This window comes from Struthio camelus, chromosome 1 (assembly GCF_040807025.1).
Source record: "Struthio camelus isolate bStrCam1 chromosome 1, bStrCam1.hap1, whole genome shotgun sequence".
In the NCBI taxonomy this organism is placed as follows: domain Eukaryota; kingdom Metazoa; phylum Chordata; class Aves; order Struthioniformes; family Struthionidae; genus Struthio; species Struthio camelus.
Genome location: NC_090942.1, coordinates 185,359,776 through 185,385,771, shown reverse-complemented (window position 1 = coordinate 185,385,771; position 25,996 = coordinate 185,359,776). Strand labels below are relative to the sequence as shown.

The window sequence follows — 25,996 nt, the reverse complement described above, 5'->3', positions numbered from 1 at the left end:
TAAGAAATAACCCAGGCATCACAAACAGCCTTAACTTCTTGACAAGTGAATATAAACAACGTAGTCCACATTCTGTAGAAAGAAGTTAATTAAGTAAAAGAATTGCCTTGCACAAATCTCTGTACTATAACTCCTTAGCAAGCCAGGTTAATAGCTTTACATCCTTTACAATGAGTACTTAATAACCATCATGAATACTAGGCTTTCAGTCATACACTGCATATTAAGAGTAAATTTCTGAAAACTGCTTGCAGGCTTCAGTCTGAATACTAACAATTAGTTTCTCAGATGTTCATTAAACTGAAGGGAGTACTCATCCTCGATTTTTTCATAGGAAGTTATATATTCTCCCCAATTTCAGTTTCTCTTTTTGATCATCAGGTACCTCGAAATTACTTTAAGGCACATTGTGGTGACTGTATCATGGATCAGAATCTCTATGATCTTAAACCATCTTTTGTCTTAATAAACACTTTCAATGTACTTCCAAAGCAAGTCTTTAACATTAGAAGATTAAAAAGCAAGATGCATGAAATAGTCCAAAGGTAATTTTTTTTGTTTGTTTGATTTTAGTAAACAGTTGAGAAGTAGAAATTACACTATGGGTCTTATACAGGTCAAGAGATCTGAGTGACCTTCTACACTCAAGCTGGAAACAACTGGACTTACAAAAATATTGCAGTTTAGGAAAATTTCACTTAATACAATACAGTTTATAGCAAATAAGATCACTTTGGATATGTTTAAAGGTTGCCTAGTCCATTAATAGCGGTTAAGATATTAGGAATATTTAATGAGGTTTTAGAAGTTGCAATACATTGTGTATCAAACAAAAGATTATACTATTATAGGATATACTGCCTAAGCATATGAATTACACTGTTAAGTATTCTCATGGTCATCATATTAAGCACTAAGCTCTTGTAGGCTCAAGCCATAACAAGATTGCAACTAAAGGTAAATGGAGCATACCTTTATTTAGATTATATGCTTTAAAATACTCTAATAAGCCAATTATTCACGGCTGTTCAGAAGACTACTCATTTCAAGTATTGATTTTAGACACTTCTAATACAGAAAAAACAAATAAAAGGCACCAAGAAAAACATATAAAATGAGTCAATGTTCATTTATTTGATTTTATGTCCTTTTAGAATGTTTACTGAAGTTTTGTTTCTCTTGAAGAAAGCCTGCGGGGGGGGGGGGGGGGGGAGAGAACCTAACAAAACAGAAAAGAAAGCAAGCACCAACTAGTTACTATAGTCAAGTTTCATTTATCAGAAAAGTATTAAGTTAGAAATTTTATCTGTTATATTTTGTATTTCCATAATATATCCATGAAGGTATGTACAGAATGAGAAAAATCACATCAACTACCTTTAGGCACCAGCTTATTCAGGTGCCACCTACTTCATTTTCAAAGAAAGCTCAGCCTAACTTTGTTGTCACACATCTACAGAGAACCTTGCCTCAAAGGCTGATTTTATGCAAACAGTCCTTGCTTTCTCCTGTCTCTTTCCTGAAAACTACACTACATTCTTTTCTAACCAAAATGAAATACCATCTTCATGTGATTGTCCACAGTGGATAGTTTTAATTTGCATCAGGAAAAACTGGAAAATCTTGTGCAATTTTACAACATAGATAGGCCTGCTGAAGCAGTATTTGTACTTCTTCTCCAGTGTAATATGGGGTATAACACCTGCCCTCTGATTATAAACCCTCCCTCCACAGTCAAACAGTTGCATATTTTCTGCGACTTGCATTTATCTTCATTTGTTATATTCATACAACACAAAACCACATAGGAAAAACATTTCCAAAATACTACTACTACTTCCATGTCCACCTTGGTATTGCGCTCTCCCTTTAGATCCTTTATCCCATATTTTGGAGTCCATTTTTCATAATAGCTTTTTTGATAAGATCATAAAAAACAGCCAAAGCCAAAAGCAGGGTTTCTGGGGAAATCGAAAGCAAATTAAATAACTAATAACACTAACATACCATATATACCTTAAATGCTATCTACCTGTAGCCTTTTAACATAACAAATAAATTATTCTCCTTATTCAAAATAGTTAATAGGATCATAAAACCCAGAGGAAAGATAAATGCTATTTATTTGTATTCAGTGACTTGAGATATGTAGTAAAATGAAATGTAGTAAGAAGAGTAATTCCTAGCACTGAAAACTGAGTGGAATATGAAACTTATTTTTGTAGTTAATACACAAATATAATTGTTAAAAAAAAAAATCTAACTTCTGTAAGGCAATTAAAAAGGACGCCCACACACTAGTGATTCTAACTTTTTCCTTGGAACCAGAGAGCATAGCCATTGCAAAGACAGAATCAGTAACATGATTTTCCCAAAGAAATATTAGCATTCTGATCTTAGAACAGTATTAAATTATTTGCATATTAAAAGTTAATTGCTTTATCATAAAAAAATTAAAAGGTTAGAAAAAGTAAAACATTTAATTTTAGATACATGAATTTCTAATTCATAAACATTTCCATTAGTTCATAGTCTAAATACTTAGAAATATTTAAATATACTCAAAGATTTCATATGAAGTGCAATATTTTGCATAAGTAGCTGACAATCTGGTAAGATTTTCTTTAAATGTATATATTATGTTAAAAGCTTTCCCTAATAGGAAAGGCAAATATAAAAAACAGCAAGATAAAGAAGAATCAGTGAGGAAACTAGATTCTGAGTTGCAAGATATGTCTTGCTAATTTCACTGAAAATATGAACTTACAGGAAATAACAGTGAGCTTACTTTTCCCGAAAAAAGAACAAACAAGCCTTCCATTTCAAAATACGTCTATGTGTCTTCCAACTACAAAGCACTGTTACTTCAGCATTGTTACAGAAGTACAACATGTATTACTACCAAATTTCATATTTATTAGAGTTTTCTCTCATCTTTTACCAAATCAGCGATAGGTACTTTGTAATACAGATCATTTACTGTACTATGACACACTCTTGTGGTACATTAAGGAATGAAGTGATCTGCCAATCATAAATGAGAGAAGAAGTCAAACTGAGACACCATCCGTTGCAGACATTTTAAGATACAACATTTCAAAATATTATACTAAAAAGTGAATAGGAAAGAACTACAGCATTCATTCTTACTAAAATACTGTCATATCTTCACATATTATTTGACTGAGACTAAACTATGGGGACGCTGGAATTCGAAGTGATTTCTAGCCTTCACTGGCTACAGACCATGGAAATACCACACCATATTATAAACCTGAGTATAACTTTATTCACAGACTCACTGCAAATTCTAATCTCTTATGCTGAAAAAGTATATTTCCACATTATAAATGGATAATACGAAAGCTAATATACTCCACGAAAGCTGTCACATCAGAGTAATATTGCAAATATAGTTTTAAACTACATATTAAATTACTTTCTAATTAGCATACATTTGAAACTCTGTCCACTCATTCCTTCAGCAATTGAGGCGCACCAAAATCATATTATTAGAACTTCTTGGATTTCTGCTCTTCAAAATCTATAGCGTAGTTTTGTGAAACTGAAGATAAAGTAGGTTCTATTATAGAGATTCTTAATGCTTAACTTAGAATGCAGATTCAATTATTTGCATTTTTTACAAAGAAAATATCATTAACTATACAACACTAATAATAGTGTTTTTTCACTATATGGTCACATAATTTTGCATTAGCCTCATATTTATAAATGCTGGAGACAGACAAAAGCAGAAAATAAGTCTGCTTTGTATAAATTTTCATTCTTTTTGTAGCGATTACATTAACACTCGAAATACCGTGGAATAAGATTTTATCTCTCTCTCCCTATTAGGTTTATACATACATAATGGTTTACTAGGCAGACCTAACTGACATTGGAGGAATTACCCTAATCTCATACCCATCTACATTATTTACTAGTTTTTCTTGTAAGCAAGCAGCCAAGCTTTTGTTCCATCCTGGATATATAACCATTGGAAATATTATCAGTAGATGTGGTTCTTGCAACAAAATTGTACTTTGAGATATATATATATCTATATATAATGCACACACACATAAATACATATATAACCTCTCTCTCTCTCTCCCTTCCCACCCGCCAGAAAAACAGAAAAGATGCAATTGGTGATGAAAGTATAGGGATTATCTCCAGTCTCTACAGTCTTGTAGGTACTGAGAGCTGTGTAGACAGTACAAACTGAACACTGATATAAGTACGCATTATTTGTATGTTAAGTGTAATATACTTTCCATTTCGCCCTAAAGGTAGGTGCAAGTTATAGCAAAACAAACTACAGCTCTTGCTTGAGAAATCAGAGGTACAAACATCTCTTGATGCAAAAAACCTTTCACCCTTATTTTCCCTTACCCTTTTCATACTGACTACTGCTTTTGCCACCAAAGCTTCAAGAACGTTTTCAATCAGTCCTAACTGTGCTTCGTACTTTAGTTCTGGCCTATATTTTCAGGCTCTTTCAGCAGGCAGTTCTAATCTTCAGATTACTGTTGCTTCTCTCAAGAAAAAGGACTTTTGTTCAAGATTCTTTGTAATTATTACAAAGCAAGCATCTGCACAGCACAGTTTAACTATTTCCCCACTTGCTCACTACCTCCTCCATTATTTTGCTGAATAAGAAAAATATCCTCAAGGCCAATTCTAAAAGTCATTTGATAGCAATGAATGTATTCTCTTTTCCTCCTTTTACTTGAAGTTTGACCAAGTCCAGTCCTCCACTTATCACTGCTGCTTCTATTCTACAGAAGATTAAAAGACCAATTTAGTTCATACTGCTAGATTACTACTAACAGTAAACTTTCTCCCTTACCTTTCTTGCAGTTAGGATGATCTAACCCCATTTGCTTTTAGCTATGTCTTTCTGGTTTTGATTTCTCTTCACAGCAGTGTTATAGATCCGTTGAACTCCATATGCCAGATTTCCCCAGCAATGTGCAATTCAGCTTTGAATCCCAGCTTCCCTTCACGCATTCCAGTTCCATCTACTCCCAGTTTTATCAACTTTGATAACAGCTTTCATTCAAGTAATTTTGCTGAACATTTGTCTGCTTTTTTCATCTTCCCACTGTTTCCAATAGATGACATAATACTTTGAGATTTTATACTGAAACGCCAGCAACAACAAAAAGCAACTTTCTGCAGCATATATATCAAGTAGGTTGTAGCTAGATTTTAAGTCCCACAAGGCATTACTCTGCATGATCAATGAAGGGCTAACATAAGCAGTCACCCTGAATAGGCTCTTTTTAGCTTGTTACCCTTTCGAGCTATAAATATGCATTCTTTTAGAAAGAAGCCATTTCTATAACATTTCAAAGGACAAGTCAGACTGTGCAGCAGTAAAAAAAAAAAAAAAATAAATAGTTTTTACAGTTGTCAAGTGGAGTAATAGAACGGAGAAAGTTTCTAAATTTCATTACTCTGGTGCTGTTAGAGACTAGTAAGGTTGCTACAGAAGTATCTTGTGAGTTAATATTTAAAAACAAAACAAGAACAAAAAACAGTCCTCCATTAACTCTAAACTTTTATATATAAGGAGTGGGAAGAAAAAGTCATAAAACAGAAACACAAAGTTGCTGAGAGCTACAGAAGATTATTGTCAGTCTTCTTCATTCTCTTAGTTTAAATGAAACTGGAAGTAGTTTACTGGTTACTGATCCTGAGAAAGCATGCATCTAAAAAAACACAACAACTGACAGCCTCACATCTCTCATTTTGCTGTAAAGATTTACCTATTCTACCAGACAAGGATTGGTTTGGAGATTTTTTGCTTAATCATCCAGTAGGAAGGTTGGTTTGGGGATGTTTGTACAAGAAGAACTTAATTAATTAAGACAGAAACAGTCTACTAAAACCTTTCCAGAACGGACAATAACGGATTTGACTCTAGCAACAAGATTGGAAATTCTCTACATTTTTAAGTCTTTAAAAGAAAAGTAACCATGCGTCAACCTGCTTATGCCCTCAGTACTATGAGTTGAGGTTTTTTTTTTTTTTTTTCAAATCCAGAAACTGCTGTCTGATATTCTTTGCTTTGTCACCACCCAATAGTAACACTGATTTGCAACAGGCAGAACACAAAAGCTGTTGCTGATAGCTCATCTGTGTTCCTGAGGACACACATAAGTGTGTTTCATGGATCTTTCAGTTCACTATGGGCCAAGATCCTAGCAGAACTTCTGGAACCTAAGCATTTTCTTTTCATAAATATTTCTTTCTGCATGACAGATCAGGTGAAGAACCATTCCATTAAAGTATCTGAGCCCTTAAGAATAAAAAATAAATAAATAGATAAAATTAGCAGTTTTCCGAATATGGAACTAGGTTGTATCCCTTGCAAGATAACTTTTTGTTGGCACTCCATTTCAAGTTGAACAGTTTGTTAAAAAACAAAAAATTTCTACTATTTCAGATCAATTAAGTTTTCTTCATTCTTACACAACTTTTGTGATTGATCGCTGTTAATGGTGAAAAACCATCTACAGCAACTTTATAGCATACATATTCTTTATTTATGGTGGTGCCTGTTTCATATAAAGTTGTTTAAAAGACCCCTTTAATGACTCTGCTATGAAATTGTCAAGGCAAAACATTTGCAGATTAAAAGAATCTGTTCAGAACAAAGAAGCTATATGAGAAATTTATCATGTAGATACCAACTGGACACGAGAAGAGCAGCCTACAGCAGACGTCTGCATTTCACATGTTCATGCTAAGTAATCAACTTACTTTTCTTTATGTAAGACTAATTAAGAAAATTAGTTCCAGCTAAGTAAGAAAATAAGATAGGTAGTAGATAAGATCAGATCATAGAGCTAATAGGTAAAAAGTTATATATAGTCTCATTGGGTAAGGAAAGAAAATGTCTCTAATGACTCTTTGCATATGAATAAACTAAATGCTTTGTTAATAGAACATTGCTCCATCAGAACCAAACCAAATTCAAACAGAAACAAAGGCTCTGTCAGACATACTGCCACCTTCTGCATAGCACATCAGTGTCTTTGTCCAGATACTTTCTATATAGCTGCTCCATTAAAACATAATTTCCTTGGGTTTTGTTTTCAATAAATGTATTGTTTTGAAAGTAAATTTTCTTTAGATCAAGTCATTCACTGAGAAACTAAAAGGTAAAATTTTTTAAAGGACAAAAAAAAATAGTGCTCACATAAATTTAAATGCTAGTAATTTTCATCAACAGGGATTTTGAAGGTTTGCCAAACGTTTCTTTTCTTGTATTCAAATTATTTTTCTAAGCTCTTACTGAAGAAAAAAGGACAATAAAAGCACTGTTGTAATGAAGATTTTATTGCACTCAAATATAGTATTACCTTCAGTCTGATATAAATGCTTGTAACACAAGATTAGAAAGTCATTAACAGCACTGAATGCATAAACTTGTAAGAAAAATCCTAAAATAAGATAAAAATCATGAAAATAGGTTTGCAGAGATTTATTTGCATGTAATATTAAACAATAGCAAAGCAACTCTTTAAAGACCCTTGCAATTAAAGAAATAAAAGTATGAGATGTTAAGAATGCAGAAAAATGCATATTTTTCATTAAAAAAAAAAAAAAAAGGATCAAGTTGAGCAAGGGCATCAGGATGGCTTTTTTTTAACTTGCATTTTAATTTCCAAACCTGCCTTTTCATTCCATTGGCATTTATAGTTTAGGATGTATGACACTGAGCAGACTTTTTTCCTCCTTACTCTACACGAAAATAATATCCTTCTCCTCTAAGATTTTACTGATTTACATTTTAAAAGCTTTCTCTACTAGAAATCAGTAAAGAGACACTCTTGCTGCTTCTACAACATCAAGTCCCTCCCGTTTTGGTCAAGGCTTTCCCTATAACAGTGTTGCAAAATAGGACTGGGTTGTTTTGTCAGCCTGAATATACTTTTGTATTTTCTTCAAACACAAGCTCACTGCAGACTAATATTGCATTTTGGAGAGAAATCAATTATGCGGGAGGGGAGAGGTCACTTATTTGAAGAAAGTGATTAAGGTAAACTATGGGAACAACTCCCTCAAAGCACTTCACTGAGGAGAAAGTAAAACATTTTGATATGTTCTGAAGCCAACAGAAAATAACAACTAGTTTGTTTTTAGAAGGTAAGAGCCACTCACCTAATAATAATACATAGTGGAACTGTCCCATTAAGGGTTTTATGTTTGTTTTTTGTTTGTTTGTTTGTTTTTAAATGATCACCGAAAGGAACCTACTCCATGTAGAAGGATGCAGTCACACTGCTAGCTAATAAGGCTCATAGAGGACAGAATGCAATAGATGCTTATGTTCCCCTAGTGTGAGACCTAGTGTGTATTTTCAGCATCAATCAGTAGTATGCTACCCACAAGTAGCTCAAGAAACAGGATACATCATAAAAGAACAGATTTAACAGAAAAAGTTAAAAATTTATAGTTTAAAACTATACATATTTTATTTGCTTTAGCAAATACCATACACTGCTCCTGTACTGAATTGTTATTTTGTAATATTTAGTAACCTAAATCATTAGCTCACAAATATGAAACTATAAAAAAGCAAGAAAAATATAGTGATTTAAAAGGCTAAATTTAAATGCTTTACTTACAAGTCTTGTAACAAATTTTCTCTTAATAGTACCCTATCACTATCTAACAAAAATACAAATTGCAAATACAAGTTAAAGTACTCTCTCTAGCATTTTTTTTCTAAAACTATAAACTCTCCTGACAGACTGCCTCCTTTCCATAATTTTACTAGAATAATATGCAGACTGTTACTGATGATCTGGCTCTATAGATCACCAGGTTTGATGTACTCAGGGTAAGGTGCTGATGACCTAGTCTTTCAATAAGCCGTTCAGGGGAGAGTTCATCCCAACAAACTGCAATAGAAATAAAATGAAGTAAAAAAAGCCACAATTTATATCTATATCTATCTATATAAATAATAAATGGCATTGTCAGATTAATCTAATCATTAGCCACAACCACAAGAGAAAAATAATTTTAAAAGATCATATGTTCATGTTCTCTTCTGATTTTTAATATTTGTTTGCTATATGTTTGGGGGGGGGGGCTATGTGGATAAAAGTCATGTTTTAGTAATTATTCACATTCCACTTTAAGTGGATTTAGCAGCTAGTCTGAAGAACTGAAGTTTTTCCTATCTGTGGTAGAGCATTAGAAAAAGAACATACCTATCTTTTCCGCAAAATAATTAAAAAAGAAAAAGACAGTATTATATTTTTGACAGTGTGTTGATATCACTAGAAAAAAGATTCAGTATGTTGGATTATCTTTTTTTTTTACTTTTCTCTTAGAGCCAGTCTAAAATTACTTTAAAGTTGCGTATTTACACACTGCAGTACATAAACCTTTGCTGGATACTATGGGTTCATCTGTCCATCATAAAGAGGCCCCTCAACAACTGAAAGGAAGAAAATGATCTGTGTACACATCTGAGAAAGACTACGGAAAATTCTTTGCAAATCCTCCCTTGTTGCACTCCAGTGCACCTCTTTGCTTATTCCATTGTACCAGGCCAACATGTATGCTGCTTCTGTAGATGCGCACTTTTGCCCTCTGCATATACTCAATAGCAAACACCCCTGTTTATGGATGCAACAGATCCTGGAGTGAAAACACTCTCCACCAGTTACCCTGGAACTGCCCTTAACTTGAATCATATTATAGTAAAAAGCAAACAGAAGTATTTATATCAGTCATACAAAGCAGTGCAAACGTTTTTAAAAAGATCATATTTAAATATATAACACTATAATTAAATCAAAAAACTCAATATAATTAAATCAAAAAACTCACCCTTTCCCTTTGACCAGAGGACTTCCTCAATAAATATCCATGAAGGACACCTCCCTCAAGTCTGTATTTCTGTATGCTTTATATTTAAGGTTGCATCATTTATAAGAACTCTTTCATGATGCAACATAGCTGTAAACTCTGATAATCTCTTTCTGGGGTCTTTTAGAGAAGCTAGACAGCTTGACTCTCTCTCTCTCTTTTTTTTCCGGCAAAAAAAAGTAGTTTTCCTTCTGAAACAGAAGGCTACATCTTAGTCACGATGAGCATTTTTTTCATTTCCTTGCAGATGCAACAATCACATTATTGCCCAGGTGTCATTTCTTATACTTGACTAGTTAACTAAGTCCTCCTTGTGTTACCAGCATGTAAAATTGTCCTCCCCCTCACCAGAGAACCAGTTCATACATTTCAGTGTGAAGTACATTCATTCACTAATTCTTATATATCAATCTGTACATAGCAAATATACCTGATATAAATATCTAAATAAGATAAAAGCATAGGTCATTCTGAGTTAAGAACAGAAACAATTATAATATATTAAACTACTGATACAGTAGTAAATATGCCATCTCTTTCCTCCATGGAAGGATGACATATTGAAATTATAACAAGCCATTGACATTCAGTGCTTTACAAGGTAGGGACCGATCGGTTGCCATCCCTTGTAAGTGCTGCTTGTACATTACTCCCACCTTCTTCAGAAATAAGTTTTTTTTTTTTTTTCCTCCCTCGCCTTTTTGTGTGAAAAACTCTTTCACAATAATTTGGATTTTGGAAAAGTAGTTCTGGTGATACTGCAAGATAGCCAATCCTAAACACACAGCAGGCTTTACTCATACTTTAGTACGAGTTCACGAAGGTTACATTAAAAAGTAACTCAAGTTGCTCAGTTGCACAGAAGTTGCTCCAGGCTGTGCGACTTGTAGACTCAAATCCCTTACCCTCCAGATGAGTAAAGTATGAGGATACAAGTTTCCACAGCACCTTGAAAAATAAATTTGGTCAAAGCAAAGATCTTCAACAACTTGCAGTGAAACTCCAGAAGCAAAAACCTCTTCAGCATTCTAAAACTTGCATCAGCCTACAAAAAAAACTTCTTGCATGGGCTAAAGTTTTCATTTTTAAAATCCATTTACTAACACAGCTGAAAAGCACCTTGAATATACGCTGAGGCAAAAATGTCAGTCCAATACATTCTAAAAGAATGTTCTCTCTACTACAGGTGTTACTGCACAGGGAAAGATCTTCATTCCAAAGCTCTAATATTAATCTGTATCTTGAAGTGACTCAAATACTACTAAACTCAGCTAGTCATTCACTAATAGAAGCAAAATCAGTATACCTTCTGGCATGTTTCACAGAAATCTAGCAGAATTAGAATAGAAAAAAAAAAAAAAAGGAAAGAAAAAGAGGGAACTATATTGACCTTTAAAAAAAAAAAAAAAATTATATTGACCTTTTCAAGACAACCTGACAACAGAGATAGCATTCCCAGAGAATTTCTTCATTTCTGAATAATCAAGTCTGGCAGGAACTCTGGAGTGATGGGATCAGACACTGCCATCTTCAATAAGATTAGAATGAAAATCTGTCCCAGTCAATAAAAATAAAAAAATGAACCATATAAAGATCATGAAATCTTTTCTCTCTTTAGTTTATTAGATGAGTTCCTTTAGATACCTGGAGAAAAAAAGTTTTTTTTTTCCTTGCCATTTCCCATTAATTGCAGCAGTTATCTGCATATTGTTAAAAATAATTAAGTATTTAGAAGTGGGTTGTTATCTATTTGGTCTGTAATTCCAAATCCTCATTTGCACTATACCATTTTATAAATAACAACTACAAAAAAAAACTACTCTTGCTGACTCAAATCAAATCAGCTTATTACTTGTATGTTTATAAACCCAACACACTAATTATAAAGCATCCATTTCATAGAACTACAACCTTTCTTCTCTGCACACATGAAATAAGTTGCCATTTTGTATTTAAACACTTCCAAAGATTTCTTTTTGGTTAGAGATTGCTTTTGTGAACACTCCACAGACCTCCAGAGACTTATAACCACTTTTGGCAAACCATTTCCAACACCTGAACGATGATTTTTTAGGAACATGTAGCTGGTTCTGTCTTCAACTATCTTGACCACATTACCCTGCATCAAGCATTATTCACAGACTTCTACCAACTTATTGCTGTATCTTCTCCATACTAATACTCTTTAAAGTATCCCCACAAACTCAGTACACGTCTTTAAGGCGTTTCATTTGTTTTCTCACTTCCGTAAGTGACCAGGCTGAGGATCTCTATGTAGCAACTCACCTTATTTAGGCATTTAAAGTCTTGCAGCTACTCCAAGCAAGCTACAGGCATTCTTGCTCTGTGTCCAAGATTAAAGAAAATTAAGAACCTAAGAAATGCCCTACTGGGTCAGATCAACAATCAGTCTAGCCAAATACTCTATCTCCAAGAACAGCAGTAAGACAAGTTACTTGGAGAGATCATGCCAGTCTCATCACTATTTGTAATTCTTTACCTTCAGTTCCCCAAAGAGGAAGATGAAGAATATTTGCTAGAAAATACCTGCTTTCCTATTTCCGTTAGTATTTGTTTTGGACCTGTTGTCCCTGAACTTGTCTAATGCTCTTTGAACCTGCTGATCTTTTCAACTTTTCACCAAGTGGTCCCACCAATTCTCTAGCTAACTTCCTGTTTTTGATTATTTAAGTAAACCTTTTAATATTGGCTTAAGAAATTCAGAAGCCTAAAAAAGAATGTGAAGAATGTCCTGCTTATTTCTCTTGCTACATTTAATGGATTTTCCTATTCTCTTCATTTGGGCAAGCTTTCCCATTTTAAATGTCATTCCTCTTCCCTATGATACTGTTCTTAACTTTCCTATGAGTCACATTGTTCTTCCTCTCTGTTTTTTAACTTTTTTAAACAAATAGTGGTGAGGCTTTTTTTGCATGACAATGCAGCACTTTTTGAACAGCCACCAGGTTGCTTGTAGGTGGGGAAACGTTGTTTGCTTGATCATTTGTCTCTTTCATTGAGTTCCCTATCCTGAAGATGAATACCTGTATGCTAGATTTAGTCGCCTTCTTCTCTCATGGTGCAACATTAGGACTGTGATCACTATACCGAGGGCAATTGTCATTTAATACGAAGCATTCTTGTTCTCTATTTATGCTTTAGGCTTTAGACAATATAAAAGCACATGTAAGCTTTGTTCCAGCTCTACTGCTCAATATTTCACGTGTCAGTCAGCTATAGATCATCTATTTGGTCTAATGTTTTCAAAGAATTATAGTATGTAAGCTATTTCTTTGTTACCAAGGTGCCAGAAAAGCTTGTTTCACATTTCGCATTTACATTCAGCCATGTGTGCAATCCTGATAAGAAGAAATATAAAGTGTTAAGATTTATCTTTTTCAAGTCTCAAGATATTCCGTCTAGATATTAAGAAACGTTATCACCATGAGGGTGTTGAACCATTGGAAGAGGTTGCCATAGAGGCTATGAAACTTCTATCCTTGGAGATATCAAAACTCAGCAGGAAAAAGCCCCAGGCAACATGAGCTAGGCTGGCTCTGCTTTAAGCAGGGGTTGAACCAGATGACCTCCAGAGATCCCTTCCAACCTAAATAATTCTACAATTGTATGAATATCTCCTTGACCTTCCTGACATTGTCAAGGAGAGTAATTATGAACACATATAATCTTTGCTTCATGTTACTGTTAGCTGTTTTTCCTACAGTTTGAAACTAGCTTCTCATTTTACTTTGTACTTGCAGTAATGTTTTTTTCATGCCTCTATCACATCTTCAATTTCTATTCAGAATCAGCATCACTCATAACTTCTATACAAACATCTGCTAAAGCTTCAAATCTATTCTACGCTGTTCTACACTATTTTCTAGTAAAAATTCGTCAGTGCATTATGTACGTACACATAAGACTTCCTCTTCTGGATCAAAGCTGAAATACTTTTGGAATATCAGCTGGTAATACGCAGCAACTGAACATGTAAGTACTTCAATCTAATTTTACTTAGAATAAAATTCACTTAAAGCATCATTGAACATTCTGGTCCCTGCTTCCTCAACTAGATACCCCTTTTTATACAATGGCTTCAATGAAAAGAATGCATAAGCAGACCCTTCAGCATAGTAGAAACCAGACCATTCTCACCATTCACTCCATCCCATCATTTGGCTATAGAATCATTTAAAAAATTCTCTTGATTTTCTGCTGTCAGAGACAAAACTTTAGAGCTTTTCAGAACAGTCTAGAACTGTTCCCAAATTCAGTTCAGTGAATAGCGTTATGATTCTGAATTAGAAAGCTTGGTGCTAAATCTCTTCAAAACTGAGAAGGGTAGAAAATGTAGGTATCTAATTTCCTCCGCAAGTGGTGTCATAACTAACAAGTTATACATAACTACCAAGATGCATCTCCTCTCTCCATGGTCCTGAGAACAAAAACAGTTGCTGTGTTCTTCTTTGTACTCAAATTCATGTTGTTAATACGACAGACATCAACATACCCAGTGGTGTCTCCTTATGTGTTTAAGCATTCATGTAATTTTTTTGTGAACCACTCACTTGAAGCTAAAATTTAGTTTCATGTTGCCATTTAGACACCTACTTACTCGTCTAAACACAGTATTTACTGCCTCCATCTCCTTCAGAAACTGAAGGTGATGGCACATTCTTGTGTTACCCAGGTGACAATAATTTCAAAAATTTAAAAAAAGTTCCATGGGGGGGGGGGGGGGGGGGGGAGTCTCTGCAGGCTACAGTATTTTTATTCCCTGCCCCATCTGGAGTAGAGGATTATAAGATTTTTAAACCCTAGATCCACTAACTCTCTTTGTTAGGTTTTGGCAAAACAATGTATACAGTCCATTCAGTCAAACTTTGACAGAATGTTAATCTCATTAATTCCCAATGTTATTGCTGTCTGTGGAGATTCACAATCCTCTTCTGAGATATTAACATGTTTGGCATGAACATCCTGTCTCCCAAGTTTTACTGTTTAATTACACATAGGAAACAGTACTTCCTCCAGTGTCTTTTAAACTCTTCACCCTATTAATTCAGGGAACTTTCTTAGGAATTTTTCTTAATGCTATAAAGTCACTACAACTGTCTTTCAGACTTTTCTAATACATTCAGACAAAAATGTTTATGGTCTATGAGGTTTTCTTGCCTTTTTATTCTTTGCATAACATTTTTAATTTTATTATGTATTAACAAATTGTAACTCTCTTCTCAGTAAAAATACAGGTAGAGCAATTTAAACACAAAAATTCTACTTTGCCAAAAGCAGAAGAGTTCTTGATTATGTCAAAAAAACCCACACACGATAAGATACCAAAGCATGGGGGGAAAAAGGAGGGTGGTTTGAGAACTCTAAAATGAAATATGTAATATAGTGCATGAATTATTTTTTTAAAAAAATACGTACAATAATTTCTTTTCAGTTTGGAAAACTGAAAATCTGAAAAGGAATCCTTTGTAACCTTTTGGCAGTTCCAAAGCAGTAAGTCCCAAGGGAAAAAAGTCTCAAGAAATAAAAGTGGAAATATGAACATTTTAAATATCGGATAGAAGTAACCTAAACTACTAATGCAGCTACTTACTTCCAGAAAGGAAGAAGAGATTTAAAGACAGGAATACTTTAAAGAGTTTGCTCTTCCACAAGGCTGTAAAAGTTGATCCAGGAAGAAATTAAGCAAATTGTCAGGGGAGAGCTATGTCATTACACATTTATCAGAAAGTAAAAAGTCTCATTAAAAAGACCATTCTCCTCCAGGGAACCAAAGCACATCAATTATCACATGTATTCTGAGGATAAACATATCACCTTCTAGACTGGGTCAAAGTATTTCATTAAGGTACTCTGTCAACATTTTATAAATGATTTCTCAAATGTGACCAAATAAAAGTCAGAACTACAAGAAACATTTCCTGTCTTTTTTGGTAAAATTTCCCTTATGAGTCACACTTTTTTTATTGTTTTGTTAGTAAAACAGCTGAATATTATTTCTTTAAGTAGCTTGGGATTTTCATTTTTTTCCCCACACACACTCCTTTTAAAAACAAGAACATTAATGTTACATACAGAATTCTTTACCCAAGTATTTAAAAGACATCTATAAAAGCTGAAAATTAAAGTAATTAGTTACTTACCCTTCTTTTGACAACAAAAAGTAAGTTCCAATTTGCAAAGCATGTCAGCGTTCTCGTATTTGTCCTCTTCTGCCTTGACCCAAAAACAGGATTCTGTCATTTCTTGTGGCCTGATCTATAAGCAAGAAACAGAACAAACTTCTATTAATTATATTCTTTTAAGGTTACATATTAATACAGAGTTTTGATCATTTTTGTGTTTTGATATAACTTTTAAATTTTAAAATAAACCTATGGAACATGGGTAACTGTAGAATCCAGAGCAAATGAAATATTTCTGAGGTCTGTAAAACACATGAAGTGTTGGTACGGGTACACAACTCATCTTTAGAAATGGTAAAATGCTTCTGATTCAAGAGAAAGCTTACAGTAAGTACTTTTAGACAAAATGATTCTGACAATATAAAGCAATACTGGCAAATACTCTGTTTTAGACCCAAGGTCTAAACACAGCAAACCCTTTTTTGGTCTAGATTTTAAACTTGACTAAGTTTTAAATAGTCTCTTAACACATCTGGTCCTACTATACACTGCATTTTTTAAATTGAGGCTTTGATCACATCATAAAACTCAAGCTCTTTAAATTGACTTATTTCAGGCTAAATAGCTATAGTTTCCAAAACTCCAGTGACTGTTGCAGAGAAGAAAAGACTAGACGAACGCTATATTTTTTAAGCATTAATTTTATAGGAGTATATCCACATAGCGCACAAGTGGAGAGACCTGCAGCGCTTCTTCCCACAGGCCAGGCTAGATTGTTGCACAGATGCAAGACATTTGTCTTGAAACTATCAGGACATTGCAGTGACTGATCCAATGTAAGCAGTTTGCTATAAGACCAGGTGCAGCCGGACCCAGGAAGCAAGCGGGTATCATGGTTGTATTATTTCTTGACCAGAGCTGAGTTATCCAGACATTTCAGGAAGTCAACAGATCACCTGCCCAGATGATTTTCAAGTCAGTGTAATGTAATTTTCAAAAAACAATTAAACTAATGTAAAGGCACAAAGCCTTCATATGCGTTCTTACATAATTTTAATTAATCAATTGCTGGAAACGTCTTTTTCCTGACAACCGTAAGTTATATTTACCTTAAGTTATATGTTAGATTTTACATCAGAAATTTTCCATTAATCAGGCTTACCTTGGACCAGTTGAGTCTTTTCATGGTAACCTCAGGCCTGAACTCTTTTTTAGGCTTCAGTCCAAATGGCAAAGCATGTGGAGGTGGAGACCGCTGTGCTCCAGGCAGGCCTGGTGGAAGTGGTGGTGGAGGAGGAGCACCAAAAGCTGGAGGAATTCCCAAGCCATTTAAAGATGGTGGAAGAGGAGGGGGAGGAGGCGGTGGTGGTGGTGGGATTGCTCCATTAGAAGGCAGTGGTGGAGGAGGCAGAGGCAACTGATGTGGTCCTGCAACTTCTAGTGGAGTGACAGATGCATCTCCACGTGTTGATGGCAGAAGTCCAGGTGGCAAGGAGCCATACTAATAAGGAAAAATATTCTTACTCACATTAATAACTTTGAATAAACAACCTGTCATAAGAGCCAATCTCCATATTCTAAGTGGACATTCAGACCATAAGGTGCATGCAAAAAATGAAAACCTGAGATGTTATATCCCACTTATCACACTTCACAGATCGCGATCTAAAAGGTGTCTGATAGGTATCTTGATGAAAGTTTATCTAGACTACCAGAGTTTAGCTCATATTAAAAAACAACATCAAAGCCTCCAGTATTCTTGTTTGTCCTGTATAACACAGAAGTATCAGCAGGATCCAGAACAGACAGCAGAATTTGACTAGGTCAGTAATTCTCTTTTGGGAGCCACCACATAAACAAACAAAGTTGAAGAATATATATTTTGTTACAGATGAGCATTCCCATTCTGCAGAATTAAAATGGCAAAGGAACGATGAAAAAAATCCTTAAAAAAAAAAAGGCTTAATACATGTAGTGGTGCCTGAAGTCTGCAGACACATAAGTAGTAACAGCTATTCCGTTTTTTTAAAATCAGCATACGCTACCCTTTATAACAAAGTCAATACAAAATGCAGCAGCAGCACAATATTGTATAGCACTTAAACAAGCAGTTTTGATAACTATATTAATAATTTTTAAAATATCACATTGATTTATTATTCTCTATGGTGAGGACATCTGTACCACATGGAGATTTTTTTTTTTTTATCTGCACTTCTATAAGCCCTTGCTTCTGCTATTTGAACAACTTCTATCATAGGCCTTCAAACATTATTAAATAGGGATTTAACAAAAAAAAAAGAGTAAAATAAGAAGTTTTTATCTACTAGTGCTATTATCAACTTATTCAACTGAAAATTATGAACCGGAATAGTCCATTTTATTTTTGAGGTGTGGGAGGGAATACTTTGACCAAAGGACTGAAGTATTGTAAAAAGGAAATAACTGAATATCAAAGAATAGAAATAAATGCCCAGAAGCATTACTGTTTTGAATTGCTGAACATAGGCGTTCTTTACACTTACAAGTAGGCACTGAACTTTAAATGAAAGAAAGTAAATAAATGAAAGAAAGTAAATATGAACGAATACCAATACTACAGAACAGTAAATCAGGAATGAGACCAGGAGAAAGATGGTCATCCCATGCAGTAGTAGTAATGCTAAATAGAAATTGATGCTAAATGGAAACCAAAGTCTTCTTCAGATAGATTTAAAAGGGTTTGAGTATTAAATTGAAGCAATGAATTATTTGATGTTGATAACGTATTCCAAGAAATATTAATCATAGGAAATTCAAGGTATAATAATTTGTGAGTGTGACCATATATCGTGCCCACTATCTATATCCATGAAAAAAATACATATATATATGTTTAACCTAGTGAATAACAGAACAGTAAAAGATAGGATACGTTTATTGAAAAAGCCTATTTTCTTAATGTATGATATAAAGCTGTCAATAAAAAAAAAAGTGTGGAGAAGTTTTACAATTACCTTTTTTTAAAGACTGATTCTGACATTAACAGTGCATCCCGACCAGAAATCTGAATCAGAATGACATTTTTAAATATACCAAAACAGAGCTGAACTAATTTTATCTATTAAGAAAAAAATTTTTTTTTTGATTGTGTAAGAGTACAGTCAAAATACATGTCATCATCTCCCTATATACATTTCTCAACGCTGTCTTTCTTTAGTCATTGTTAGATTGTGCCTTTTATACCCACTGGAAGGAATAGAAAAATCACTTGCTCAGTCTCCTTAAAACAGATCTTAAAGCTGAAGCAGTTACTAGTTGACTGAAATATCACTCAAAATCTGCATTTCTTCTCTCCATCGTATTTTATCTGCATTTCTTCTCTCCATCATATTTTAAAGTATCTATTAAAGCTTGAAAATTGAAAAATTATCAGGAAATGTTCTTATACAGCCACAGGTTATTTCTTTCACTGCTAGATATCCATGGTAAGGCTTCAGCAAAGTAAATTATATAACGAATAATTTCCTGTGGAGGGATAAAGATCACAGTGATGAATGCTAATCTAAGAGCATAAGACTTATTACCCTATGTGGTTAATTACTTTCGAAATATATGACACTGAAAGCAAAACCCAAATGAAACATAAGAAACTAGTTTAATTAACAGCGCTCAGGCACAAGAAGGATCAACTGGGAACTCACAGAGCTAATTAATGTCACATTACAATTCTTTGTATAAAACACGGAAAATAGGAAACTGGAAGTCAGTAATAATAGATAAGAGGATTTCTTTTAAATATTAAAAAAAACACCCCATACATTCAAATGTACTATTAGAATATGCAACAAGTACCAAGTGAAGTTTATTTCAACAACACTTTATAAATTCATTAAACTATCTTATACCTGTGATTTAAAAGCCTGTAATTCTGCTTCAAGTTCACTGATCCGTTCTTCTTTCTTTTGCAGTAAGGCCTGGGTCTCCTGATGAACTATAAAATCTTTTTCAAACTAAAAAGAAAAAAAAATTGTTGCAACCTACCATTTCTACATAGTTTCTCTAGATTCCAAATTCTCCTTTCATGTTTCATTTTATTCTTACTATTAAACTCACTTGTAACAAAATTAATACAACATACACCATATTTGCTATTCTAGTCTAACTTCCCCATGCACCCACTGATGGTGAATGAAGTACCATTTCCATCGGTTCTACTAGCCTTTACTATATGAATCGGCATGACGTAATTAGGTAACTTAAGTTGGAATTGGGCAGAGAACTCTGGTTTTAAAAAAGTAACTTTTGTAATACAGTCTGTAAATACGAATGAGCCTATATTTATTCTCTCTGTTTATCTTCTTGAAGAATCTGATAAAAACTATTCAGTGCAAGCGCTCAGTAGATTTTTGACAGATTTGTACAAGAAATTTAAAAATAAATAGCAGAAGGACCTTCTATTCATCGCAACTACTTCGCATCAATTTTCTCTGCTTCCCAGTGCACAAGAAACATTCAACTTTTCACTGATACATAAGTGATCTTAGGATTCTGAAGTTAAATGCTATCCTATTTTCAGTTAGACATTCATGAAGCTATTCTGTAATTTCCCGTGCCCATCTTCTGATCACATAACTTCAGAATTACTTACTTTTCTGGAAAGTTCTGAAGCCCGCTCTTCACATTCTTCTAATCTTGCTTTATCCACACAAATATCTTAAAAAATAAACAAACAAATACATACTTGAACATACACAGGAACACAGGATTCTTAATCACATACACAAACTTTAACTTTGTTTTGGAGCATATAAGAAAAATATGCCACCATAATCATTTCCAAGTAGCACTTACCTACTAAGTGACTGAAATTTATATCTAATCTTTTACGATATGTGAAATCTGGGTCTGTTCCACTTCGATGCAACACTATCTGGGACACGCACTCTTCAATTAATTTGAAATACTGCGGACTAAAGGCAGAGATAAGATCATTTATTTATTAGCATATACTTAAAATCCAGTCTCTGCATACAGTAAGACCAAAATGTTTGGACTGACGTTTTTTCCCACGGAAGGATAGACACAAACCCCAAACGTCTCGTTTGATTTCTTGGTGAATGACAAATACATCTGGCAGTATACTAATGGTTTAGTTGAAGCCTTAAAACCAATGAACCTAAGGATAAACCATTTTTATATAACAAACTCTGCATCTATCCTTCTGTGAAACTACAGAAGGAAAAGACTCCTTCCTGCTTCCTCCCAAGAGAAGGAAAATCTCTTAGGCTCTCCCTTTAGTTTGACCTGCTTTTGTGACTATTTGAACCATGGATGCATTGCAGCTCTGCTTCACTAAGAGGAACGAAAAGCACGCCGTTCTAAAATGCCCAGTAGTATGACGGCTGGATCACTTGCCCAAAACGTGAAATATGTGAATTCAAACCATTTCAGGTGGAAGAGGTCTAGCACAATTATATTCCTGTTAGGTAAGCACTTTTAAAGATTAGGCAGAAATCAGCAGGCTTTCCCCCTCTCTCCAGTTTATATCCGGTTCCCCCAATGTCTCTTCAAAAAAAGGATACAAGAAGCTTTTTGGATAAAAAGCATCTGTTAGCCTCAAATATATAAGATTAACTATTTCCCTGAAATTTATCTGACAAATTTTCAGGAGACACTAACCTGTTCACACCAACTTATAACATGTAGGGAATATGCTAAGCCCAATAGAACAATTTACCCTAAATTAAACACATGTTCAGATTTGCATAAAGAAGCGCACTTCCGTGCATAATTATTTCTATCATGACTCACATACATTACAAGATTACAATGCTTCTGCCACAATAGATCAGGACAGGACTTCTAGTCTGTTATAACTTATACTCTTACTTAGACAAGAATAATATTCCAGTTGTATATATAATCGTATTCTAAGCAGGAGAGGCAAAAATGTATAGATCTCTTATTCAGAGATGATACCTTTTACCATGAGTTTACAAAAGGGATATTTGTGAATTGTAGTCTGCACAGAAAAATACTAAACTCTATTTGCCATTAAATTTTGTAGAAGAAATACTCTATCAATGACTTCACAATAACCAAATTTACAATTCACATTTACCATTAAACATACCGTATAAAATAATCATTTCTTATCAGCAAAAGATGTTGGAGAATAGAAAGAAAATATCCTTCAGCACTAGTGTCCTTAACTGTATTCCATACCATGTTGTAAACATCATTTACTTCAGTAAAAGAGTTAAGGAAAGTTAGAGTAAGAAAAAAAAAATTTCATTCAAATGTTGACTGGTAACTTTTTTAAGCAAAAGTTACATGAGAAAAATGTCTGTTACATATACTATTTGAAAAATATTTCTCCTGCCAATACCAGAAAGGATATTCTAGTTCAGATCTAATATCTTCTAAGCGATGAGAGAACTCAATCATGTCTTCTTCCTTATGCTCATTGAACACTTTCAGCTGAATATCCAGAGCTTCATTCTTTATGCACTTCAATTGCTGCAAAGAAGAAACAGTAGAAAGGCTGGCAAAATTAGGGTTTCCATAAGTAAATAAATCTTATCTTTTTAATAACTTCCATAAGTCTGCTTTATTTTAAAGTTTAAAATTACAAGAACACATGGGTTAAATTAAATACTCAAAAGACAAATATGGCTTCAATCTGGTTTAACTAGTATCTGCACAACATTCTGCTGCATATTCTCAGCCACTCAAGTCTTAAAAGGTTGAGGATTCAGTATAAACTTCAGAGAACACACTTCACCTTTTCACTCTTATTTTAAGACAATTCTCATATATCTAACTCCTCACACTCAGACTTAATAAAATGCCTTTGAGAATAATGTATTAGAACTTGTTCTGTCATTCCTACTCACAAGCTCAAATAGCCCAATAATTTAAACAGTAATGCAAACAGAGACTGTAAGACACTTACTGGCAATATCTCTTTCAATCCACTGCGCATAAACTCGTTTCTGATGTGAAGCCTAAAATCCAAATCATCAGGAGATGTAACAAGAGCATTGATGAGCTGCATACAAGCTACCTACAAGAGAGAAAAAAATGAACTATTGCATTTCTTAGCTTTCAGTACAGAGTTAAAAGAACATAATGAACTACTTCAAGAACACTCCACATTAAGCCCTAATTATCACACCATTGTAATCTAATAACTAAGATACTTAATCTTATCAGTCACATGAGCTGCAGATACCAAACACTAATCACAAGTTTCCTTAAAAAGTGAGTATTTCCTCTCATCCCCCTGAATTTTACCACTTAATGAAAATACAAAGTTTATTCAGTACATAGTAAAATAAATATCTTGATAAGGATAACTAAACATAATTAAAACATAATTTTAAAAGTGTAAATATACATTTATTTATACATATATATAAAAAGTTAGTGATATAATAAAAATGGTAAAGGTTGAAGTCTGTGTGTATGCTCAAAAATATTTGATTAAATGCTGATCAAATTAAACTGAAACTAAAGAACAGACTTTTTTTTACAATCTTCCGTCTTAGAATTGCAGGATCTCAACATACTGAGTTTCATAGAATACTTGATGGGAACCAGCACTTCACCTCAAAGGCAAATATCACGACAACTATGGCGTAGAAATTCATAAAATTGCACATATCTGTGACCTAAAGTATTTAGGTACCAAAAATCCATTTAGTTTCCACACTGCCACTTGGTCTTAAACCATGACACAGATAAAATCTGCTTAATAAAAATGGTTATCTGCTACAAATTCACCAAAAGTTCACTAAAAGCAACCATAATCCCCTTCTCTAGTTCTAAAAATCTAGCTCAACTAGAATCTACTTCAGTTGTTAAAAGCTCCCATAATTTCATCTATTCATATGCTACTCTGCCCTGCAACATACCTTGTGTCAATAAACAACTTTAAAACAGTAATGTAAGTAAGCTTCCCTTCTTCCCCCTACCTGAATAAAGAACTGAAATTAAGTTATATTCCTTCAAAATTGCTGTAGAACTCAGTACACGCAAGTATCTAGATTCAGATAATAATAATGAAGAAAATGATTGTTTTTATTTTATTGACAACAATAGCACAAAGCATGCTAAATTCGATTCCTTTTTTTTTTTTTTTTTTTTTTTAGATCAGCTGCATAAAAATGATAAGCTAGACTTCTTTAGCTTACTACAGTCTTAGACAATAATTATTCAGGTTATAAAATCGAAATGCACTGAAACGAGAGAAAAAAATATCAAAGGAGGCTAAAAAAATGATGGACAACTTGCAAAAAAAAAAAAAAATCTGAAATTAATACGTCTCTCCTCCATCCCTTGCCCCAAATAACAAAACTAAGAAGCCTATCAGAGAACCTGCAGGGCCAGTAAAATATCCTAATGTAAAAAGAGTACTTAGAAAAAACAAAGGCCACAGCAACACTTAAGCAAATGTTCAACTTATTATTAAAAGGAATTGTCACAGTAGAACAGTTGGAGACAGACAGGATCTACAACAAGTTGAAGAGCTGACAGAATAACTTAAGAAACAAAGCAAATAATTAGATGTCACACCCAAAAGTTTTGAAGGAACTCAAAGATAAAGTAACTTTATTTCTTGCTACAATAGATAAATTCTCACACAAACACAAAAAAGTTGTCATGGGAGAGCTGGGAAACTACACATATGTTCCCTTGAGAAAAACCTTGCCATATTTGAAGATTCTTCTTTAAAATTGTTTTTCCCTGAACAACCTGTTATAGTGGATTCCTCATCTTTGTAGAGTTAATCAGAACTACTGTTATGACTTTTTGCCCCTGCAAAATCTGTGCTATTTCCCTAGGTTAACTATAATTCAGTTTTGTGCTGAATGTTTAATCTTTTAGAAGCTTAGAAGTTTGCTAATCAAATTTTGCATTTGTTGAAATAAAAAAACAAATAAAACCTTTGTGAACCCTGTGTTTCTGCACATAAGCTATTTCTAAAAGTTACTTTAATATTTGTTTGTTTGATACTGCTGAAGCATCATTCAATATTATGTTAACAAAAAGTGGTGCTAACCCCAAAGCACAAGGGTAGAAATATTGAAAGATAAATAAAAAACATTTTCGGACTTACCTATATCTAAAATCTCATATAGCAACAAAAACATTAAGGTATACCACCTCTTAAAAAGTGCATTAAATAAAGTCTTCCAGTAATTGTCTTAACAGCACCCAACAAAGAAGAAATCAAGACTCTCTTGTACAAATCAAGCATTTCTGTACACTGAATAAGCTCTTCATATTCAATATTTGTCTATTATGACCTTTAAAATCTTGTTCACAATGTGGTTAAAGCCTTGTAGCCCACTAAATATGGTGTTATTTTTACTAGCAACAGGCTATAGGCTTTGTATTAAGCTAACAATACAGGCTTGAGGACTTGTCAGGCTTTGCTGAGACTTGGCTCAGCCTGACTGGACCTCTGTTTTGGCTTATTTAGCCACAACGGCAATTGCCCAGTAACTGAATGACTACTACTCCAATTGTTTTAGATTTTGCGTAGCTTGTACAAATCTGTGTTATATACATTTCTGTAACTAATAGATAGCAATACTAAACAAAAACGTGGCATAGAGGACTACAGGCATGGAATAACAGAAGACAACTGTACATGTTAGCACTAGCGATAATAATTTTAGACGGTTAAGACTTTACTGAGACTAACACTACATTCCTGGCTTTGAACATAAGATGTGTTCCTTATGCCCACAAACTGTACCAAATTGCAGTGCAAGAACTTGGTGGAGAATCTGGTCAGCCTAGTCTGTAATTTGGATCCAACAAATAGTGGAGAATACAGGTAACCTAAGCAGTTAAAATTCAGTGCAAAAGTGCCTTACATAACATCATCTCTTATGCTCTAAATATGGGCTGTATTGTTTATTCTTAAACCTTTCTGTATTTGTTTTAGTATGGGTCCACTTTAC

The 25,996-nt window shown here is 33.9% G+C and overlaps 1 protein-coding gene across 2 annotated transcripts in view; it reads right to left on the bottom strand.

The window, feature by feature from the left end:
- The window catches only part of DIAPH3 (diaphanous related formin 3), a 252,444-nt gene that overhangs the window by 169,448 nt on the left and 57,000 nt on the right, over positions 1–25,996 (bottom strand). For both annotated transcript variants that reach the window (XM_068929688.1, XM_068929689.1), the window contains exons 10-17: positions 22,978–23,088; positions 22,423–22,541; positions 22,156–22,272; positions 20,874–20,992; positions 20,671–20,735; positions 19,928–20,032; positions 17,203–17,541; positions 16,059–16,173 (exon numbers count right to left, since the gene is read on the bottom strand). In XM_068929688.1, the coding sequence (XP_068785789.1) occupies positions 16,059–16,173; positions 17,203–17,541; positions 19,928–20,032; positions 20,671–20,735; positions 20,874–20,992; positions 22,156–22,272; positions 22,423–22,541; positions 22,978–23,088 (1,090 nt within the window). The remainder of the gene's footprint in view (positions 1–16,058; positions 16,174–17,202; positions 17,542–19,927; positions 20,033–20,670; positions 20,736–20,873; positions 20,993–22,155; positions 22,273–22,422; positions 22,542–22,977; positions 23,089–25,996) is intronic.